This window comes from Rhagoletis pomonella, unplaced genomic scaffold (genome assembly GCF_013731165.1).
Source record: "Rhagoletis pomonella isolate Grant_MI unplaced genomic scaffold, Rhpom_1.0 Rhpom_scaffold_00681, whole genome shotgun sequence".
In the NCBI taxonomy this organism is placed as follows: domain Eukaryota; kingdom Metazoa; phylum Arthropoda; class Insecta; order Diptera; family Tephritidae; genus Rhagoletis; species Rhagoletis pomonella.
Genome location: NW_023459235.1, coordinates 604 through 21439, shown reverse-complemented (window position 1 = coordinate 21439; position 20836 = coordinate 604). Strand labels below are relative to the sequence as shown.

At 37.3% G+C, this 20836-nt stretch overlaps 1 protein-coding gene across 1 annotated transcript; it reads right to left on the bottom strand.

Annotated features, from left to right (window-relative positions):
• Window positions 1-19207: 19207 nt before the first annotated feature.
• Window positions 19208-20150, bottom strand: LOC118751404 (adiponectin receptor protein 2-like; the record flags this gene model as incomplete). The annotated part of the gene is given in 3 exon segments (XM_036486226.1): window positions 19208-19653; window positions 19717-19888; window positions 19962-20150. Coding segments are annotated over 3 exon segments (420 nt in total), but the record flags the coding sequence as incomplete, so codon positions are not given.
• Window positions 20151-20836: the final 686 nt, after the last annotated feature.

The window sequence follows — 20836 nt, the reverse complement described above, 5'->3', positions numbered from 1 at the left end:
TTGACTCTAGTATTGAAACTCAGAGTTTTAAGGCCTTTAGATCGAGTGGTAATTGCACAATCGAATAACAAGAGTGAATGACAAGAGCAAGGGACAGCCCAGATCATACTGTATCGCATCCCAAATGGATGGTATAACAACACTTCCGATTGATGAAATAAGAACCTTAGTCTAGCGAAAGCCGGGAAGCTGCTGAGATGACTCCACTTCGTCCTCTCTGAAAATTACGATATTAAATCGCACCGCATAGAGTTTGCGCTTAGCCAGCTGCTGTTGGACGCCCCATCGTCGACCATTGACCAGAAAGACAACGTAACTTTGCATGTCGAGGTTTATGCCCAGCGCTGAGCCTACGATAAACCCATCTTTCCAGTAGTAGTTCACAAGTTTTCAAAGAAAATTCTTCCCCGTGCGTGTAAATGGCAATAATCAATTCATCAGCCCTGCAATTTCCTGCGATTTCAGTGTGTTCTAGTGCCTAATTAACTCGATTTGGAAATATTCCTATACGAAAGAGAGAGACGATAGGAATTCCCCGACCAGTTTCGATCGTGCTATGTGCATGCCAGGGCTACGCCGCTAGGCTATCAAAGTAGATATGTAGCCTTCTAATCCGAATTATACTGGTGTGTAGCCTCTACTGCCTCTGTCATAGCTACCTCTTGAGATCCACTGGGAGTTCCTGAATGAGAGATTTTTTGAGAGTGCCTGACACAATACACCTTCTCCAGCTCTGCTGTTCAGCTTCGATCCATCTGTGAAGATATTTATTGGTCCAATGGTCCTTTCCATTCTCTCATTCGCCGTTTGGGTGGATGTGTGTAGAGAAGAACTCGTTCCGGGCCAGTCAATGAACACTCCGATCCATTTCTTTAGAATAAAAGTCGAAGTTTTTAAGAATTTCCGTTCGCTGGGTTGAAGGAGGAACCAGACCTTCTTGACCCAGACCAACTTCACCCGCTATATCAAAAGGTGTGAGGCTAAGCATGAGTAGGCTTAGTCCGGAGCGTTACGCTGATTCCAACAAATGCCGCCCTTTGCACACGCTCCTGACTCTTAACTTTAGTTAATTTATTTAGTGAATCACCTTTGTAGAAGAACGCAGTATTTGGCTTCTAAAATAATTTCTTGTTAAGGATCACGTCCGATTGAATTGACCCTGACGGTGGCCACAAATTATTTGCCGCCTGTCGAGTCCTAGGTGTAGGGCAATTTACATATCCTGGTAAACAGAACGAGCTCCGTCTTTCCATGATTGAAAGCAAGTCTACAACTAGCAGACTAGTTCGTGACCAAGTTTATGTACTCCTGCATAAGATCATACAGTGTTCAAAAACTTTGCTCTGGCAATGAGCGCATCGTTGTTCGCGTAGGCAATAACTCGACATTCTCTACGTTGAAGATCCTCTACGACGTTGTTTACCAATGTAATTTATTGAAAGGCTCACAGAACATCTGCCTGCGGGGTACGTCTGCTCATTCTACCCTGGACGGAAGCGTTTTTCCATTCCGCTTTTATGTCGAGGAGCATACGGAAGCCTAACTAAGTAGCTGCCTACTCCAACGATAGCGCTGGCTTTTACTATTGCGTCGGGTAACGAAAGCCACTGGATATTAAGAAAATCGCCAACTGCAGAGTCTTGCTGAGAGATTGAGCCCTCTCGAGGAATTCCATTTCTTATATAAAGATCAATCAGTCTTTCAAAAGTCTTAAATTAGAGATACGCGGAAGCCTTTTCCTTCCTTGGGAATAAACGCAACCCTCACATTACTGCAAGTCCTCCTGTCTACGTATTTCACTTAGATGGGAATGAGCAAGCGACACGAGACTTCTACAATTTGTATTTGAAGGATATAAAAGAATGAATAGCCTAGAGCAGTCAGCGCTTCTTCAGTATTTCACCAGAGGAAACATAACAGTCTACTGTACGAGTATGGGTAGGCTCACTCGGTGCAGAGTTAGCAGGGAAATAAGCTTCAAGGAATAGTTTAAGCGACTCCTCTTCGCTCATCGTCCAGTTACCCTCCTCGCCTCTCAAGTATTCCAAGGGAGGACAATTTAAGGCAGCCGTGCACGTTTTCGCAGAAATTCCTCTACAAATTGCTTTGCTCTTGAACTTAAAGATATCGAATCTGACCTCGAAAAGTTCCCAGCTGGAGTATAGTCCACTCTTCTTAGCTTTAAAGTGGCGTTTGACTTGCCAGCGAAGCAGTTCGGTTTGGTCGCATTGTAACATGCTGATGTGAACTTCTCAACCAAATCATCAATCGAGCTATCGGTACTAAAGCTCTTCTGATAGCGGCTCAGCTCTTGCCTATATGTCTGAGCTTCCCAAGCACGAATCAGCCGATCTCAGACAGGAATTCTCTGAGTAACATTGTCTGTAGGCGATTCGTTTAATACCTTTTTGTCCTGCTTTTATAAAATAAGAAATATTGTGGGTGTCCATCTAAACGTTTAAATGCATCATAGCCGCACATTATGAGGTTTACGTGGTTACGAGGTATTTAGGAGACATTTACGAGTTTTCTTGATAAATTTTTACAAAAAGACAAATTTTCTTTTGAACGAGATGCATATAGCTCCGCTATTATTTAATTTGGGAGACATCGCTTTTTGTTCCTAACCGAGTAACAACGGAGTACAAAACCGACCAATCTCGCGTTCATATCATGCCTCAGGCAACATTCTTCTATTGCTCGTTTAGGAGGTCTCCCATTTAACTTCTTAGCGAGTTATAAAAGTGGTCAGAGTCAACAAATCTCGCTTATTGGTCCGAAAACATGTCTCAAAGAGACTTTTTTATTGCTTGCCTTAGAGATTTCCCATTTGGATCCAGGAGTGCAAAACCGAAAAATCTCGCTTATTGCTGCGAAATTAGGCCAAAGGGAGTATTCTTTTATGTATCACATAGGGAGATCCCCCTTTAAGTTCTGTTTGGGGGTAGTGCGCTATACCTGCTACTGTAAAAAGATTAGGAATGGAATCCTTTGGCTATATAAAGTATGCTAAATTTGTGACCAGCACTGTCTTTACCTACTTAAATATATTTCTGCCGCGAAATTAAATTCATTAGTTCATCTAACAGCATCTTTAAACAATTGTATCAAATGCTTGTACATTTAAATACAAATACATATGTACGTACTAAACACCATATCTACTAAGTATATATATGTATGTACATATATAGTTACTCATACATACTAACTACGTAATTAGTAATGCCTCGCACAAATTACATTAAAAATGCACAAATTCATAAGTTGCATACATTTCGTTGTTACATGCTTAGAATTTTAGTTGCTTTTGTTTTTGCAATTTACATTTACATACAGCGAGAATAAAAATGATGCAGAGAGAAAATAAAATGGCGTGGGAGGTAGACGAAAACTGACAGTGAACAATTTATGGGTGGTTGATTGCTAAACTACGCACATTCATGCATACGTACGTTCATATTTATATGCAAGTATGATTGTTTATTATTCGTATTATGAATGTATGCCAACTAGGATGCCTCACATAAAAAATATGCTGTTTTCGGAATCCAATCATACATTATCAGCACAATTCTCAATACTCCCGGGGAGTGTGCTCTTCGGGAATTTGTTGTCTCCCGAGAAAGAAATCCTCCAATTATTAACTCGCAGGGAGTAGCATTTTCCCCGAAAATTTGGGAGGAGGAAATTCGAAATTCAAAAAAGCTCTTTGACATTTTTTGACAGCTCAACTTCGCCATTTAAAATAAAAAATTCTCAGCGAATTTTTATTCATGATAGGAGGAAGGGGAAAAGAGAGGAAACTCCCATTGAGTTTCTGTTTAGAATCGGCCTATATATAAATTTATTGACCTCTATCAAAACAATTTGAATCAGTTCAATGTCATTGGACGTGGTTTCCTAGGGAGGAAGACATCGGCATCTCTTTAATACGGGAACGCCTACCCACTTGAGGAAGACTCGCAAAACCACCCGGGAGCTATTCAAAAAAAGTGTCTCCCAATGAATTATACAGAATACCTTTTGAAGACTACTCCACTACAAGCGAATTTGACACCAGGACGGATTGTCTAAATGAGAGTTTACGAAAGCATAACAGTTAAGATACGGCAAGAAAACTGGCACACCTTGATGGAATTATGAACTTACAACGAATGTTACTGAAGTAAGGTCTGGCACTAATACATGGCAATCTTAAGGAAGTATAAAAAGGTTAACCGCGATGCCAAAGGGAGGGAATTTTTCGAATCCATCGAGAATACCAAGGAACAAGCCAGGCTGGGCAGAATCGTCACCAATGGCCACTCTCAACCGACATATAGCGCTAGCACATTTATTTACATATAGGCTGAATTTCTTTATTCATTCTGAACGTTTGGAATAAACTTTTCTGTTTATTTATTCTTTAGAACGTTCCTGATGATATGTTGACGTATATTTCAAACGCATTCTGTTTATTCCGGTTGTGAAATGGGATTATCCGGAATGTATAAAGAAACGCAGCCATAGTCTAAGCACAGAACAGTTTGGCCCAAAACCTACATCAAATTCAAGTTGAATAAAACGAAAGAAATTTCTATCGAGGACCGCTCGTGAGGTTATCGATCATCGTTGAGCTCGTTATACTGGCGAGAATCTCGGTACGCACTCTAAGGGTGTGTTCTTAAGGTGGAGCTATTTAAACCATTTGCTATTTATGGTTTTTCTTCCTTTAAGCTACCAGCTATGGATGAAGTATTAACAATTATATTTGCGGAAGCTTCGAGGGTAGAAACTCCGCAAATTTTAGAGGGTTTCTAAACCTTACACATGTTCCGCTAAGCTAGTGTAATATTACAGTAATCCTTATTCCAAAAACGGGGAATCGTGGTCTTTTGTGCTGTAGACCTTTGAGTGGCTCTTAGATCTGCATATCTGAGACAGAAAGTCCAAGAGATCGTTCTCTCAACATGTCTACCTAACGTGGAATACAAGCGAGACCACCCTTCATGAAGTGGTTTGACCGATTGAGAGCTTGCTCTACTACAAATAACCTACTGCGGCATCCTTAAGTGAGATATTAAGGGTACTTTTAACAATGATCGCGAAGTAGGGCTAGATTTCTGCTTTCGGTCAAGGAGAAGAGCAGTTCATGCCGAATTAGGTTCAGTAGGCAGTATATCCGAAGGGCACCCCGTCAAAGAGGGCTGCTTTCATAGCTAGTATGGTTCGTGGTGATGAACAAACGATTAGTAAACCTAGACTCCCAAGGAATCAAAGTGGTGGGTTATCCCGACGTTTTAGCCATTCACGTATCGGGTCAATTTCCATCGGGTATTCTTGTTATGAGTCTGAAAAAACTGAATGATTCTATTTACAAATATGCCAAAATTAGCCAATTTTACAAAACCTAAATTCAAGGGTACAGAACTGGATCTCTCACAAAGGTTCAAACTATCTTGGAGATGTTCTAGATCACAAACTTAAATCGAGGCCCCACATTGAGGAGCGAAGCAGGAAGGCCTCTGTGGCCCTCTATGCAGCCACCACCGCAATCTTATTAGCCATCTTTAATGGAATCCCATCAGAAGTGAAAGTGAAGCCTAACGATAACTTCATATCAAAGATCTGGCTGGACCAGCCACGAACCTCAAGTCGTAAGGACTGGTTTTTGGAAGAGACCGAGTGCTTGGGGAATGGATGCCTTTTTCATGTATTTTGTCCTGTTCAATTTGCCAACATAATGACTTTTGTGATGCAATTTTCGAAGAAAACTTTCTAAGGAAAAAGTTTTGCGATGTAAATTTCTTACGAAAAAAGCTATTTCGGAGAAAAATTCCAGCTCACGTATGGCCCTGAATTGAGCCAAAATACTTCGATGAGAGTCGAATTTTTCTTTGAATGGAGCGTGAGAAACTCTGATGTACATATGCATGTGTATAAGTGTGTTTGTATGAGCTTTCATTGCACGCCAACGAAATTTTCATATTGCATCAAGCATACACAAACAGCGCTAATTTTGAGTGTACACGTTTTTGGAAAAAAAAAAGTTTGAAGATGCTCTAACTCCCTGGGTGTCGTGCAATGCAGGCCGCACTTCTTCTCTTAAGTATGTACCAGATGAATTACCAAAGCTTCTGTATAAAGGTTTGTGCATGCCATAACGAAATGTTTGCAAACAATTCGGTTAATTATTCACGCAATGTCGCTGTGATGCTCAAAACGAGGAACGAACAAAAGCAACACTACTATGTGTTTTAACGCATTCAGTTGTTGACAATGAGTTTTGCATGGATGGAGCGTAGGAGGGCCATGACAGCGTAGCAGGCAAGGCTTTTTAATATTTATGAACACAACCGATTCACTAATTATAATTAGGAATTGAAAAGTTAGTAAAAGGATACTTGGCACTGAAAAGCATATATGTATGTACATATATACATAAAGTATATGTATATGTGAGTGAGTGTTTGAGTGTTTACGTGACTGGAATGTAAATTTACTTCCAACGCTTTTTGACGGAAAACGTGGGTAGAAACGCTTGCAAAGGGTTGAGTTTTCAAAAATTCGTTTCGGAAGCCAAGGATGAGGTTATACATGTCCGGTCAATGAGGTTGACGCCGACGAAAAAACGAGATGCGGAAACACTGGGCAAGTTTCAGCGCGAGGAACCGGATTTAGCAAGATGTGCTAAAGGCAGTGCAGCACGAAGGCAGGAGCCTGGGTGTCATGGACAGAGGATGCGGCATAGATCTGACAAAAAGGGTGTCCACGAGAGGAGACATGGTCTGGTCACCACCAGTGGCCGGCAGAAGCACGACCATGTGAGATAGTGCACCATCGGAGATAAGCTGGAAGCAATGTCCAGTAACGCATCGAGACGAGAGGAGCTACAGGAAGACAATTTGGCGTTGTTGCACATGCCGCAGCCGAAGAAAAGCTTCACCTCCGAACAACATCGTAACTGGAAAGGTCCGTATAGGATTGACAAACGGCTGAAGGACGCAGTGCATCGAATCCAGACAGCTGGGAGACCGAGAACCAAGATGAAAGACTAGCCACGTGTGGAGCGGCAAGTGTGTCTGATCGGGACGATCAGACTTAGGTGGAGGGCAGAGCTGTAAAATGACTGAATCAGTAGGATCTGCATTCACTTGGCAAAATTTTGATTGTTTGGCTGTATAAAACAAACTTCATTCCTGAGTGGCTTAAATTATTTTAAAACAAAAACAAACGAAATGTGTTGTTGAATGGCAGAGTTCCATTCAGTATAGAATGTGAATGTAACAAAAGTATTCGCAATCATCGTGATTGTAAATTTTGGTTGAATGCAAACAGTTTTGATCATTCAGTACTACACTGAAAAAATATGCCTTGAAGAAAATATTTATAGGAGAAAATAGTCGTTTTACTTCTGCTTTTGTACTACTGCTATGGTAAAGCATTACCTAAGACCAGAAGTACGTACCAGCTTTGGATGTTCTGTCAATGCTGTTTAAAACCAACTGCATGAACTGAATGATAAAAGCTGCTATCATTTGATGGTTGTTATGCTTGATTATTTCATGTTCTGCAGATTTTCCAATCTTTAAAAGAAAAAGTTATAGATACTAATTGTCTTGGAACATTTTTCACTCAGTTTTCAAGCAACCAAAACTATAAATTTGTACAATATGTTCATGTGAATCAAGCTGCGTTTCATGCGTGGAGGAGTTCAAGCACAACCATTCATTCGTAGGACATGGCTTAGCCCGCGTGGCCGCTGTGCATTGATACGTGACACTATGTCAATAGCGTTTTAAAGTTCATATACCTCATTATTCCATCATTTAAACTTACATATTTTTCTTAGTGTATAAAATTTAATTGGAACTGAATTAGAGAATGCACACATAGCAAAGTGTTCATTCATCTGGAAGCCAATTCAGTATTGAATTCTGTTTACTTCAGCATTCTCAGTTTTTCATTCAGGTATTTACTACCTTACTGTGTGAAATCAATTTTTTTTTTTAATGATTGTAGATTGAAAAAAATATAAGCCACACTACCAGACCAAAGGAAAATGAATGAAATCCTACTTGTAAATATTTCATGATTAAAATTTTAAATGATTTCACAGTTTTACAGCTCTGGTGGAGGGCAGTGTGGCGAATACTGCTGCAACGCGAAGCGAACAACGATAAATAGGCAGAATGTTCGAGGAATGACGTAGAATGTTCCACGAAGAGAAACGTCAAGTTGGATGAAAACTGCGAACAGCGAGAGAAAGAGAATAAGCGAATGAACGTTCTAGAGTTGCCATAAGTGCAAGCGCAGGTATATAAGGGCGCCGCCACAGCGAAGTTAGTTAGTTACAAGTCAGCAAGCTACAAGTAAAGTGAGCAGAGAAGTGAGTTGCGAGTAAGCAAGCTGTAAGCTTATTTGTGCTAACAAGTAGTAAATCATTGTTATTGCTTTAACAAGTACTGTAAAGTGTTTTTACTGTATTAGCGAGTATTGTAAATGGTTTGTTGTACAATAAAGTTAATTGTAGTACAATTTGGTCATCGTTAGCATTTATTTAACAATCCAGCGATACGAACCGAGAGATTTGGGAAATCCGGACGAGGTTTCAAGGATAATCGTAACAATATGTATGTATATAAGACACGAACATTTACCATGATCGTCTACCTTGTACTGTGATCAAGAAACAATGAATAAATGAAAAATTATGATGAATAAAAGTTTATTCATCATCCGCAAGAATGGAATAAAAATTTATTCGTCATTCAAAATTAGAAAAACTATGAATAAAATTGTATTTTTTATTTGAATAATAATTCATTCAAAAACGCCCATCCCTGATTGGATCAGACTAACTGAATGTCAAAAACAAAGCGAATTTATACATTCGCCGTAGTCCAAGGCGAATTTATCCTTGGTCAAAATCAGTTGATCACATCTAGATACACAAGCAAGAGCATTGAAATGACAGCATTGAAACAAAATTATTGAATTAAAGTGAACACAATTTAACGAAAAGCGGAATAGATACAACGTGGAATTTTATACTCTGTTAAGGAAGCGGTTTGCTATGCTTTTGCGGCGCAGATTCCTGCCCAGTTCCTTGCGTGATATCAGCTGCTTTTTGATGATGTTCCTCTTCATATCAATAACATTTGTATTTGAGATCACCCGAGTGCTACCCGATTTCCATGCCACAAATAGCATCATTTACATATTAACCTGTCTATTAGGACTATTTTTGCTATTCAATTTACAGGCGAATATGCTGCAATGTATGTTGATAGACACAAGTGTGCGCAGTAAGTTGGTGCATGTGTGTATAGATTATATGCACAAAAATAATATATAATAACGTCACTCGCCTTGCAGCGGTGGTACTAACACCACCATCTAATGACCGTCAACGTCAATATTGCCGCTACTGCTCGGCTTGCGAAAAGTTGGCTCCACCATTGCATTGAAGAATTTGTTATATTTGTATTCTCAGACGAGATCGCCTCTGAAAAATTATCACGAAACGTATTCCAAGGCGTTGGAAATGGTCAACGTGTCATTTCGGGGGTCTTTTCCTATGTCAGACTTGAGATCGGAAAACTCTTCGTCTGTAACTAATTCTTCTGACTCTGCAGCGGTCCGACTTGCAAATGAGTTTGAAGAGGGATCCCTAGACATCGACATCGTCTGCGTGTCCGATAAGCTCAGCCAATCATCTGCATCTCCGGACACGTTTCCTGTGCCTTGTAAATACCCCGTGTTCCGTGCTAAAAAAAGAAACTCAGGTAATCTTCAACTCAAATACGCCCATATTAAATTGAAGCGATTTGCAATTACCGATTGCTTTTTCATAATTAAGTTAAAACAAGTAAGAAAGTCTAAGTTCGGGCGGAGCCGAACATTAAATACCCGGCGCAAGTATTAAATAGTTGTTTTCCACCTTTCCGAAAGCTACCGCTACATGATAAGCCGGGGTGTATACATTTTAAGTAAATTAGCGTCCTTAAATTTCGAAATATTGAAATTTCAAGCATTTCTGAAATTTACCGTTATATGAAAAGCGGCCTCAATTTTAGTCCGATTTCAACAATTTTCAACGGTTTGCTTTTATGTGGCAAGCACAATAACCATACCGAGCATGGTACAAATTGCTAGAACAGTTAGCGAGATACATATATGTGATCACAAGTGGGCGGTGCTACGCCCATTTTCCAAAATTTTGTCATAAACGTATTTCTTGGTAAAGAATTGTCATCAATTTTGAATAAATTAGCTTCAATATTTACTGATTTATCGAAGATTTTGTATTTCTCGAAATTACCGTTATATGGTATGTGGGCGTGGTTATTGTCCGATTTTAGAAATTTTCGGCCAGTTGGTATGCTGTACCAGGATCAATAACTGTGCCAAGTTTGGAAGAAATTGGTGTAGCGGTTACCAAGATATACACATGTAACCATAAGTGGGCGTGGCTACGCTCATTTGCCAAAATTTTGTAATATTCTTATTTTTCGTCTAAAACTCATTGCAAATATCAATTTTGAGTGAATTATCTTCAGTAGTTACTAAAATATCGCAGTTTTCGTTTTTCTGAAAATTACCGTTATATGGGAGGTGGGCGTGGTTATTGTCCGATTTTTAAAATTTTCAGCCATTTAGTATGCTGTACTAAGGCCAACAACTGTGCCAAGTTTGGAAGAAATTGGTGCAGCGGTTACCAAGATATACACATGTAACCATAAGTGGGCGTGGCTACGCCCATTTTCCAAAAATTTATAATTTTCATGTTTTCCGTCTGAAACTCATTGTAAGTATCAATTTTGAGTGAATTATCTTCAGTAGTTACTAAAATATCGCAGTTTTCGTATTTCTTAAAATTACCGTTATATGGGAGGTAGGCGTGGTTATTGTCCGATTTCGCCCATTTTCAATACCATCCGTCCTACGCCCAAAAGAAGTTCACGTACCAAGTTTCGTTAAGATACCTCAATTTTTACTCGAAGTTATCGTGTGCACAGACGGACAGACGGACGGACGGACGGACGGACGGACGGACGGACGGACGGACAGACAGTCACCGCTTAATCGATTTCTCTTTTCATTCTGATCATTTATGTATACATTTGTCTATATCGATCTCGATTCGTTTTGCCTGTTACAAACAACCGTTATGTGAACAAAGTTATAATACCCTTGTGCACAAGTGCGCTCGGGTATAAAAATATTTAATTCCATGCTGGTTGTAATGGGAATTGAACCTTGACCCTCTGGAAATTAGCAAATTGTGCAAGCATCTTCGCGCACTCAGCTACAGCCAGACATGTAAATGTGCATTTAAATGTTGAGTTTGAATCAACACCACGCGTGCGTGTTAAGAAAGTATTATTTTTAAGTACGAACATTTTTAAACGATAATCAAATAGAAAATATTCATGTTTACTATTCGTTATTTCCCTCAGTGAATTCATAACATTTTTCTGAATATTACAACGCGTTTTTTCTCTTATTATAGTGATTTGTGAACTTTTATTCAAATTTGTGCAATCAAATCAAAAACCGGGACACTAAAACGAAACCCGGGACATTTTAAGGTTGGACTGGGACACCGGGACAAATAGTCTAAAACCGGGACATGTCCGGGAAAACCGGGACGTCTGGCAGCCCTAGGCTGGAAGCCTGTTTCAAAAAGTATATTACATTAAAATGTTCAGCATTTACATTTAGTTTATTTGCATTTACTCCGTTTGCGTTTCACAATCTATGTATATCTACCAAGCAATTTAGCTGCGTAAACCAAAGGAAACAGGCAATTGGAGCCAAAAAATACGTAAATATATACATACGTATGTACATACTTATAGGTATTTAATGGTAAGGCATTTCCGCCCACATACTTAGCAGGCGAATCCAAATTTAAGCCCCCTGCGGAATCATTTTCTGAATTTGATATCAACACCAATCCAGATCTATGTACGTAACAGACATCTACAGCGGGTACATAATTTATGAATAAAAATAGTTTCTTAAATTTTTTTTTTTTAATCCCCTCAAATGACAAAACCGTTTAAACTTAAAAAATTTGCATAAAAATATTTAAAAAAAAATTTAAAAAAAATTTGAACGTAATCGTAATGAGATTTTTGATGCTGTTTTTTAACTTTTTTCAAAGATTGGTATAAGAAAAACTTGAATAACTGAACCTAAACTCTTCCGATTTAGACTTAAGAGGTGTCATTGGAAAGGTACTTTCTCACCCTTTTTATTTCTTTGCTAATAAACTCATTCAAGGGATGAAAGAGAAAGGTAGGATGAACGAACGTCATTCAAAGTTGAATTAAGATGTGTTGGTATTTAAAAAAAAAACACGAATGATATTTTGGGCAGAAATAAAAACAGTATGAAAAAAGTATTTAAGTTTTTCGTAAATCAATATTTGAAAAAGATTTTAAAATATTTTTATGCAGATTTTTTAAGCTTAATCTCTTTTGTCATCTGAGGGGACTTTTTTCAAAAAGTTCTTTACAAAACTAGTTTATTCATAAAACATTCTATTTTTGGAGGTATTTTCAAATCGGTCCAGCTCACTTAAATCTTTATTATTTTCCCAAATACTTTGGTGAACGTCTTAAAATATAATAAATTTTGTAATCCCGCCGGAAAAACCGCAACTGTTTTTGGTGATGCAGCCTAATGTACATATGTACATACACTGGCGATCAAACGTGAGTGCATGCTGATTTTTGTAAAATATTTGTCGTTTTTTAAGTTAAATATTTTTTTGTTTTTTTTTATAAAAATATTGTTCATTCCATAACCAGAACTTAAAAAATTCCACAAATTTTCCTCTAAATTTTAAACTTTTTAGTCTGAATATTTTGAAAAATTCTGGGTATGTAACTCTAATAATAATAACTTTTTTAAGCGGCTAAAAATCGCGTTGACTTTTATTAATGATTTTTTTCATATAAAAGGTGCAATTTATAATAACTGGCGTTGATTTTTTTAATTTTGTTTGCAAGAGGTCTTTCGCATTTAATTCTACAATTTACTTTTATATGCTGAAATGTGCAAAACCCCGTCAGCAAAACCAATTCGTTAAAAATCAAAGCGATTTTTAGCGGCTTTTTCTAAAAGTTCAGATAAAAAAAGCTCAAAATTAAGATAAAAATGTGTTGAGTCTTTCAAAGATTTGTATAAAGTTAAGGTTTGTAGCGTATATGAGAATCTAGTTCTTTCGAGTTTAAAAGTATGTTCACATATAAATATTATCTCAATCAAAGCTCGTTTTTTAATCAACCCGTTTACGCAGGTAAATCTCAGATTATTAGCCGTCAAATTTTTTGTGCTTCTTATTCTCACATCTCAAGGAAAAGTTATGTTTCTTTTCTGTGCCACCGTAATCACGTTTTTCTGTTATATTAAGCAATATAAATATATTTGAACTTAACATTTTATTAAAAATACCTTTACAAACCTCTTTTCCTTGCTAGCGCCCATTTATGTTTACTTTTACATTTGCCATTTCTCCTCTTCTTCGCAAAAACAATCGATAAAACTAGGATGGACACCGAAAAGTTATCGGTTAAATCTGTGATTATTTTATAATTACAGATTAACCAGGGACGAATTTTATATGGCTAATCTCTTTTTATAATTACAGATTAGGGAGTTAAGCTCGAAAATGAGGATAATCTACTTATATGTGATCCTAGTATAAAAAATATTTTAGGCAACATTTTATTTCGTGTTGTAGACGAGAAATTAAAACATCGGTAAAACATCTATGTATCGTTTTTATAACCGATGGTTTTTAACATCGATATTTGTTGTGGGAACATCGATGTTTTCAAATATCGATCTTTTTAAGAGCGACGTTGCATCCCTACGAACTCGACAAGAAAAAGAGGAAGCACCGAACAAAAGGCAGTGTTCCCAAGTTTTGAATTTGAAAAAGCACCAAATTTTTATTGGTGTATTTTACCGACTTTATATGAATACATAATTTTATTGTAAGGATGCCAATTCAAATCAATAAAAATCAATGTTTCTTGCACAACGGTCGATTTCTTCTGGCATGATTGAAGGTGTTGCTCATATTTCGTTGTCGCTTATGATTGTCACTGTGCCATGATTTTGTTTAAATTTTTGTAAAATTGCTTACCACACTTACGATTGCTATAAATTTTGCTTTTGCCATTTTTTTAAGATTTCCTAATTTGGTGTCTTCAAACTAAAAACAAAAGCACCAAAAACGCACCAAGCACCAAACTCAAAAATTTTCGCGTTTTGAATACCCACTAAATTTGGCGCCAAAAGCATCAAGTTGACAACAGTGAATGTAACAAAAGTATATTATGACGTCAGCGATTGGGTGGATGCTGGCAAACCGACGAAGAGGGGGTTAGCGGTCCGCGAATGGCGCGACCTTTATTTTCTGGATCGTGGGGTGATCGAACAGACTCGTTCGTACTCAAAGCAGCTGTCGGGTGTGCATCTCGATCAAACACATAGTAGCCGAGTGTGGTGTTCGCTTGCGCTCGATTTTTAGTGAGGGTGATCAAAAAAAACTCGATCAAACTCAAAGCTGCTCTCTGGTACGTAAATTAGACAATTCGTTTTTTATTTATTATTTTAAAATTGAGACTCACTTACGCTATTTGTGAGAAAACCAAAGATTCGGATATATTCAAAGCTTCAGTAGTTGACACCATATTATTCGAACTGTTTTACAAATTAGGATTAACGCTTCTTAAAAACTAGCAGGTTTATACTTACCCTAATTTCCCATTTACCGCCGGCATGCAGTTGGAACCAGTAGCACAAATCGTTGGAGGGAGTGGAATAGCCCTCGGCATTAACTTCATCATTTTGCCTGAAGATATAAGGTCAGACCGCGTGAAGTGATCACCACAAATCAAGTCTCTAAGTCCACACTGCATCCGGAAAGCTCTTGCCCACATTTGCCGTAATAAACCACCTAAGAATTCTGAGTGTCCATTGTATTTGCATCAACTGAACGTACTCGTAAATTTGTGAAATTTGGCAAATCATTTTTTTATGGTTTGGTATATATATGTATGTACTGCGCTTTTGGCCATATTTTAAAGTTAGATACCTAACCACCCTGTAGTTTATGCCTTGTGGGCTGTTTATTTCCCTCCTGACACCCAGTACTTAATTCGAATTTAGTCCAGACAACTACCTTTCCGTCTTCTTTTTCGAACATTAGCCTAGTACCCAAAATAACAGCTTCATACATATGGATATGTACACGTGTACATAAATTACCGCGTGCGATATAGGAAAAGAAAATATACAACGGTAACGGAAACTAATTCTAAAATACGAAAAAGTTGATAGAATTGTTTTAAAATGAAAAATTTAAATCTAATTTGGGTTTAACTCAAAATGAATATTGCGTCTTGCGTTGAACACTAAATTCCTATAAAATTATTGTCTCGTACTTTCTTCATACATTACTCCCTTAAACCAAGAAGACGAGTGGAGCGCCGGTACAAAATAAGACATATGTGTAGTCTGTTTGAATAGATCTCCAGTAAAAAATATCCAGTAGCAACTTGAAGGAGAGTAACAAACAATTATCTCTAAAACTGGAAAATATCAAAAAAAAATAACGTACCAACGCCACCTATCGCAGATGAAGAACTTGAGTTGCTTCGCGAGGCTGGCAATACTTTCACAGAACTCCATTATCGACATTGCAGCAGGTTAAACTGTTCAGTCCAATTTGAATAAGATGCTCCGACGACACTAACCTCTTCATATGCGTACTCACATTAGCTCATCTAACATCCCTCTCCCTACAACAGCCCAAAACCGTTGGATCTGCCCTTTTCCGGAGCCTGCCATTAGATTACAATGAAGAGAACATACTAAGTCCGATTCACTGATTTAGGCAGAGTTTAGTAAGCTCCTCCAACAAAAAAAAAAAACAGAAGAATATTTTCGTTCGGATTTCCTCTTATTTTTGAAGTAATTTTCGCTATAGAAAATTTTTCCGGCATTCAGATACCGTCCGCCGAGATAGAGCGATCTTCCACTCAGCCGTCGATATAAAATTAATAAACGTTTTATAGTTCCACTTTTAATTAAATAAATATTTTTAATTTTCATATGCCATAAAATGAAAATGTGTAAATAAACTAGGCGAACACTCGGTTTATTTGATTTTAAAAATCCGGTTTACTCAGTAATCCAAAAATCAAAGTTTCAAAAAAAAAAACTGCGCAAAAATATCCAAAAACCCCGGTTTGAAAAACCGAGTCAATGAGCCTAATATATACACATACTATATTCATACATACATATGTTCATTAGGGTGGTCGTTAAAGGTATGAAGCAAATTTTTACATCAAATTTTCTAAGCCTCAACCCCTACGTCGATGCTACCTTAGTCGAAAATATCACATATAAATTTTGGTCCCGATTGGAGACGGTTGAGGCGTGTGGCACAGGGGGCAAAGTTCAGACGCCATGATACCCAAAATCGATACTACCATAGTCGAAGATATCACATATAAGTTTTGGTTCGGATTGAAGTCCGTTAAGGCGTGTCGCACGGGGGTTAAAGTTCAGATTACCCTACGAAGACGTCTTAACCGACTCCAATCGGAACTAAAATTAATATGTGCAACGGCTTGCGAACCAGTCCTAAGGCAGCCCTAGAAACAATTCGAAACCTTTGTCCGATATATGTACCCAGTTGCGACGAAGTCGGCTAAAGGTAAAAGGACAGTGACTGTTAACATAATGGTCATTTGGGCACAGTTGTTTACAGTTATAAAACAGATTATTTCGATCCTCATAACCAGTTTAGAAAGGGGCCACACGTCTTAATAGAGCCATTTGGCCCACAATCTCAACCTGAGCCAGATTGAACCCTGAACGGGGTTTAATACGCACACTTAGCTCTCTTTTCATAAAGGCAGGCGGCCAGCAGAGCTCGCCACGCAGTGCTTTGAGACTCTTCAGCTCTTGGCAGCAAGAAACGCGGTAACACTATATTGGGTAGAAGGGCACCATTATCTGTCTTTGTGTGAGTAAACTCAGGACGCTATAAGTACTTGGGGCGGTCGGGGGGCGTTAGGCAGGCTAAGCTTTTTGTTTAGATATCTTTTTGTTCCGATACTTTAGTTCTTCCACAGTCGAACGCCACCCCTTAGTATCAGGAATTCGTCTACCAAGAAATCCTTAGCATTTATGAAGGAGGCTTAGCATTTATTTATAAAGGAACTTACCAAGGAGATATGTATATATGTGCATAAAAGATCTTCTAGGTGATGGTGTCCCTTGTTTCTGTGGTACCAATTCAATCAATTAGGTAACTGCAAATACTGACAAGTTTTTACAAATTATTATTATAATTTTTTTTTTTTTTATTTAATTTTATTTTTTTTTATGAAATTAAATAAATAAATATACTTTATTCTTTAACAAAACCGTGTAAATAAATTTTCGAACGTGTATAGTACTAAAAAAAATCAATAGAATTTGGTAAAAATTGTGTGCTTTTTAAGTGCAAGTTTCAAATGTGTAGAAATTGCAGGTAACTCTTTTGAATTTTATTTGTTGCATTTGCTTCCATAAAAAAAAACGTTACATTTTCTACAAAAAAACATGCACGTTATTATACTACACTGAGAAAAAGGATTAGTTTCGACAACTAAAGATATTTAGTTTCCGAATTTTGACAATATTTGGGAACTGTTACCAAGGATTGGGAACTATTACCATGGGTTTGTAATTATAACTAAATATATTAAAGCTTCTAATATTCATCTAGGTTGTAACAAATCGTTAATTTAGTTGAAGGGTTTGGTTAATACCAATATATATTTCTTTGAAGCATATTTCTACAAATTCCATTGAACTTGAACGTATGGTTCATAAAAGGATGTTATTAAGCTCTGCTAATGCAGATTAGCTTTCTTTCAACACATGGTTTAGTCATAGTTACTAAATCTTGGTTGAGGCAACCACGATTTGGTTTGAGAGTGGAACATATTCATGCTTGTGAGCCACCCCTAAAGAATGCTGAGCGCTCTCTGAGCACATATGTACATCACATACGAAGAGCTGAGCAACGCACACAGTCCCACTTATTGAATCGTTTGAATGCGCTAGTATGCCGACCATTGCATTGTGCGTGGAAATCATTGTTCCGCTACCGCTGTTCGTACATGGGTGAAACACGCATGTGGTCCCAGAGCTATGGTATGTCGATCGCTGCGCTAGGTAGAGAAAGAAAATAGTGTGCTATGACATGCACAGAATTGTTTGTCTCAGTTTTTCTATCACCGCGAGTTGTTTCGGTGCGCGCATAGTTATTTAAAAATATAACGTTTGATGCCAACCGAGGTTTTTCAGTGGATATATAATTCACGTGAATTATAATTTGAAAGTGTCTATTTAGCCAAGGAAAAAAGCAAAGTAGTATACTTCCAGCAGACATTGACCTGGGTTTTCGCACGACTGTTCCTGTATCATCGTTGTTTTTTAGGAAATTCTTACCACCATATACATATGTATTATTTACTTTAGTAACTAACTTATGTAAATATGTACGTATTTTTTATGCTTAATATGTATATGCAAATAAAAGACGAAAGTAAACACAACAAACATCGAGCAAATTTTTATTTGTGTCAAACTGAAACTTTTTTTCCAATAATAAACGGTTAGCTGATTCAAGTCTACAGCAAGTTCACAAAATTAATTGAAAACTTGTATCAACCAAAGCATTGTTTATATTTGCTTAACAATGACTTTATTCAACTAACAATATTGTCCAATCAAGGTAGTCGTTTTGTAATTATTAACAAATATACATTTATCCCAACTAGAAGTCTTAAGTAAATTGCAGACTTTCGTGAACTATATATTTATTTCGCCATATCCAACTATGCCACTTGATCACTATAACCAAATCTTGGTTATTATAACTAAACCTTTTTCTGGGTGTACAAAACTACATGCTTAAATCTTTCCAAGAAATCTAATTACAAAGATCGAAATTTTAACAAAAGTTTGTTGATTTTTTTTTTTTATATTGCACAATGTTCGAAACTTGGATTTACACGGCTTGTGTTAAAGAATCTACTATATTTTTATAAAAAAATAACTAAAATTATATAACAAAAACAAAAAAAATTGTGAAAACTTGTCAATATGCGGCTATAAAATTAAATTAAAAACACTCACATACATTTGGACATTTCGCTTATAGATAATGTCTTTTTCTATACAACTTTATTTACTATTTTCACAGAAGTAACAAAGTTTTCACAAACAATTAATAAATTCTTTTTCTAAATATTTCGAATATAATTATTTACAAATGTGCATTAAAACTAAATAATGAGTAGATAAGTGAACTAGATTTTCAATTAAAACTAAGTACAAAGGAATTCATATGCTTTTGTTTGGATGAAGGTACGATGATAACTAGCCGGTGTTTTAGTGCCTCACTGAATGCTTTGTAGGCAAAAATCACAAAGTAATAACTTCATTTTTTTCATAGATATGCCCACGCGTTGTGCATAAACGAAAAAATGTATATTACTATAAAATTTAGTTAAAATTTAACGATCTACGTTAATGTGGGCAGACTGCAACCGTTATTCACACGATATTCCGCATACACAATACCTGCGAAAAAAATTAAAATAACAATTTTTAGTTTGTTTTTTAATGTTTTTATCAAATACCAACCAGTATTGTGCCAGTGATAGAAAGCAGCCAAAATGAATAGATGCCACCAATTGTGCGAATGTCCAACATAGTCCACTTTACCGGTAAGCCAACGTTCGGGTATCTTCGCAGCATAGATGACGAAGGCGAGAGCACACCAGCCGTACATGATAATTATGCGTGGCACCATTAGCTATGGAATGTATATACATATGTATGTATAACTGTAAGTATTTTCGATTTAATAAAATTTTTAGCGAACTTACCCGCACCAACTCGTTGTCGAATCCACCCATCACATAAGTCCAGTGCGCCAACGGTATTATGCCGTAGGCGGCCCACAGTACCAGCACTCCAATCTTCGCATCCAATGAGACATTCAGCTTGGGAATTTGCACTAGCATCGCCAAGCCAAACATGCATAAAGCAATCACAGAATAAATAATGCGGAGGGTCTGAAATTTGAATGTATGAAACAAATAACGATTTTAAAAGACGTCATTTAAGGGTGTCTTTTAATTTGAATAAAAAACTTAAATAAAATTATATCCGACTGATAAAGAAATCTGTAAACAAGATCACAGTAATACTAACCCAGTAGGAATTAGGAGCACGTAATAATACCTTATTAGCAACTTACTCTTCACCTGGCAGTCATTACCAATTCCCTGCCGAACGTCCCTTACTTTTACAAAGGCATGGCCGCCTTATGTAAGTAGGAATTTAGAATGTACATTTGGTATCAGACATACTTCTGAGCCGCTTTACAAAGTAAGTTACGTGTAATGCAGAGAAGTCGCTCGGAGTAGTTCGGCGCTTGGAGATAACTTCGGCTGCACGTTACTTTGCAACTGACAACGTAATGTGTCGTTGGAGGTGTTCATTTTGTGCTTTACTAGTAGATGACATTGGCCATGATGACAATTTTGGTACTAAAAACTGAAAGAAAACATGGCATACCTCGTAAGGTGCTTACCTATTTTCCCAGTGGGTAAATAAATACTACGTAATAGAAAATTTGTTTCTAAGGAAAAATTTGTTTTCAATGTTGTTGATAGCACAATTGATTTTTTACTTCTCACCACAAAAACTTTTTAAAAGGTTAGAATAGAGTGGATAGATAGGCTGCCTACCTCCACTC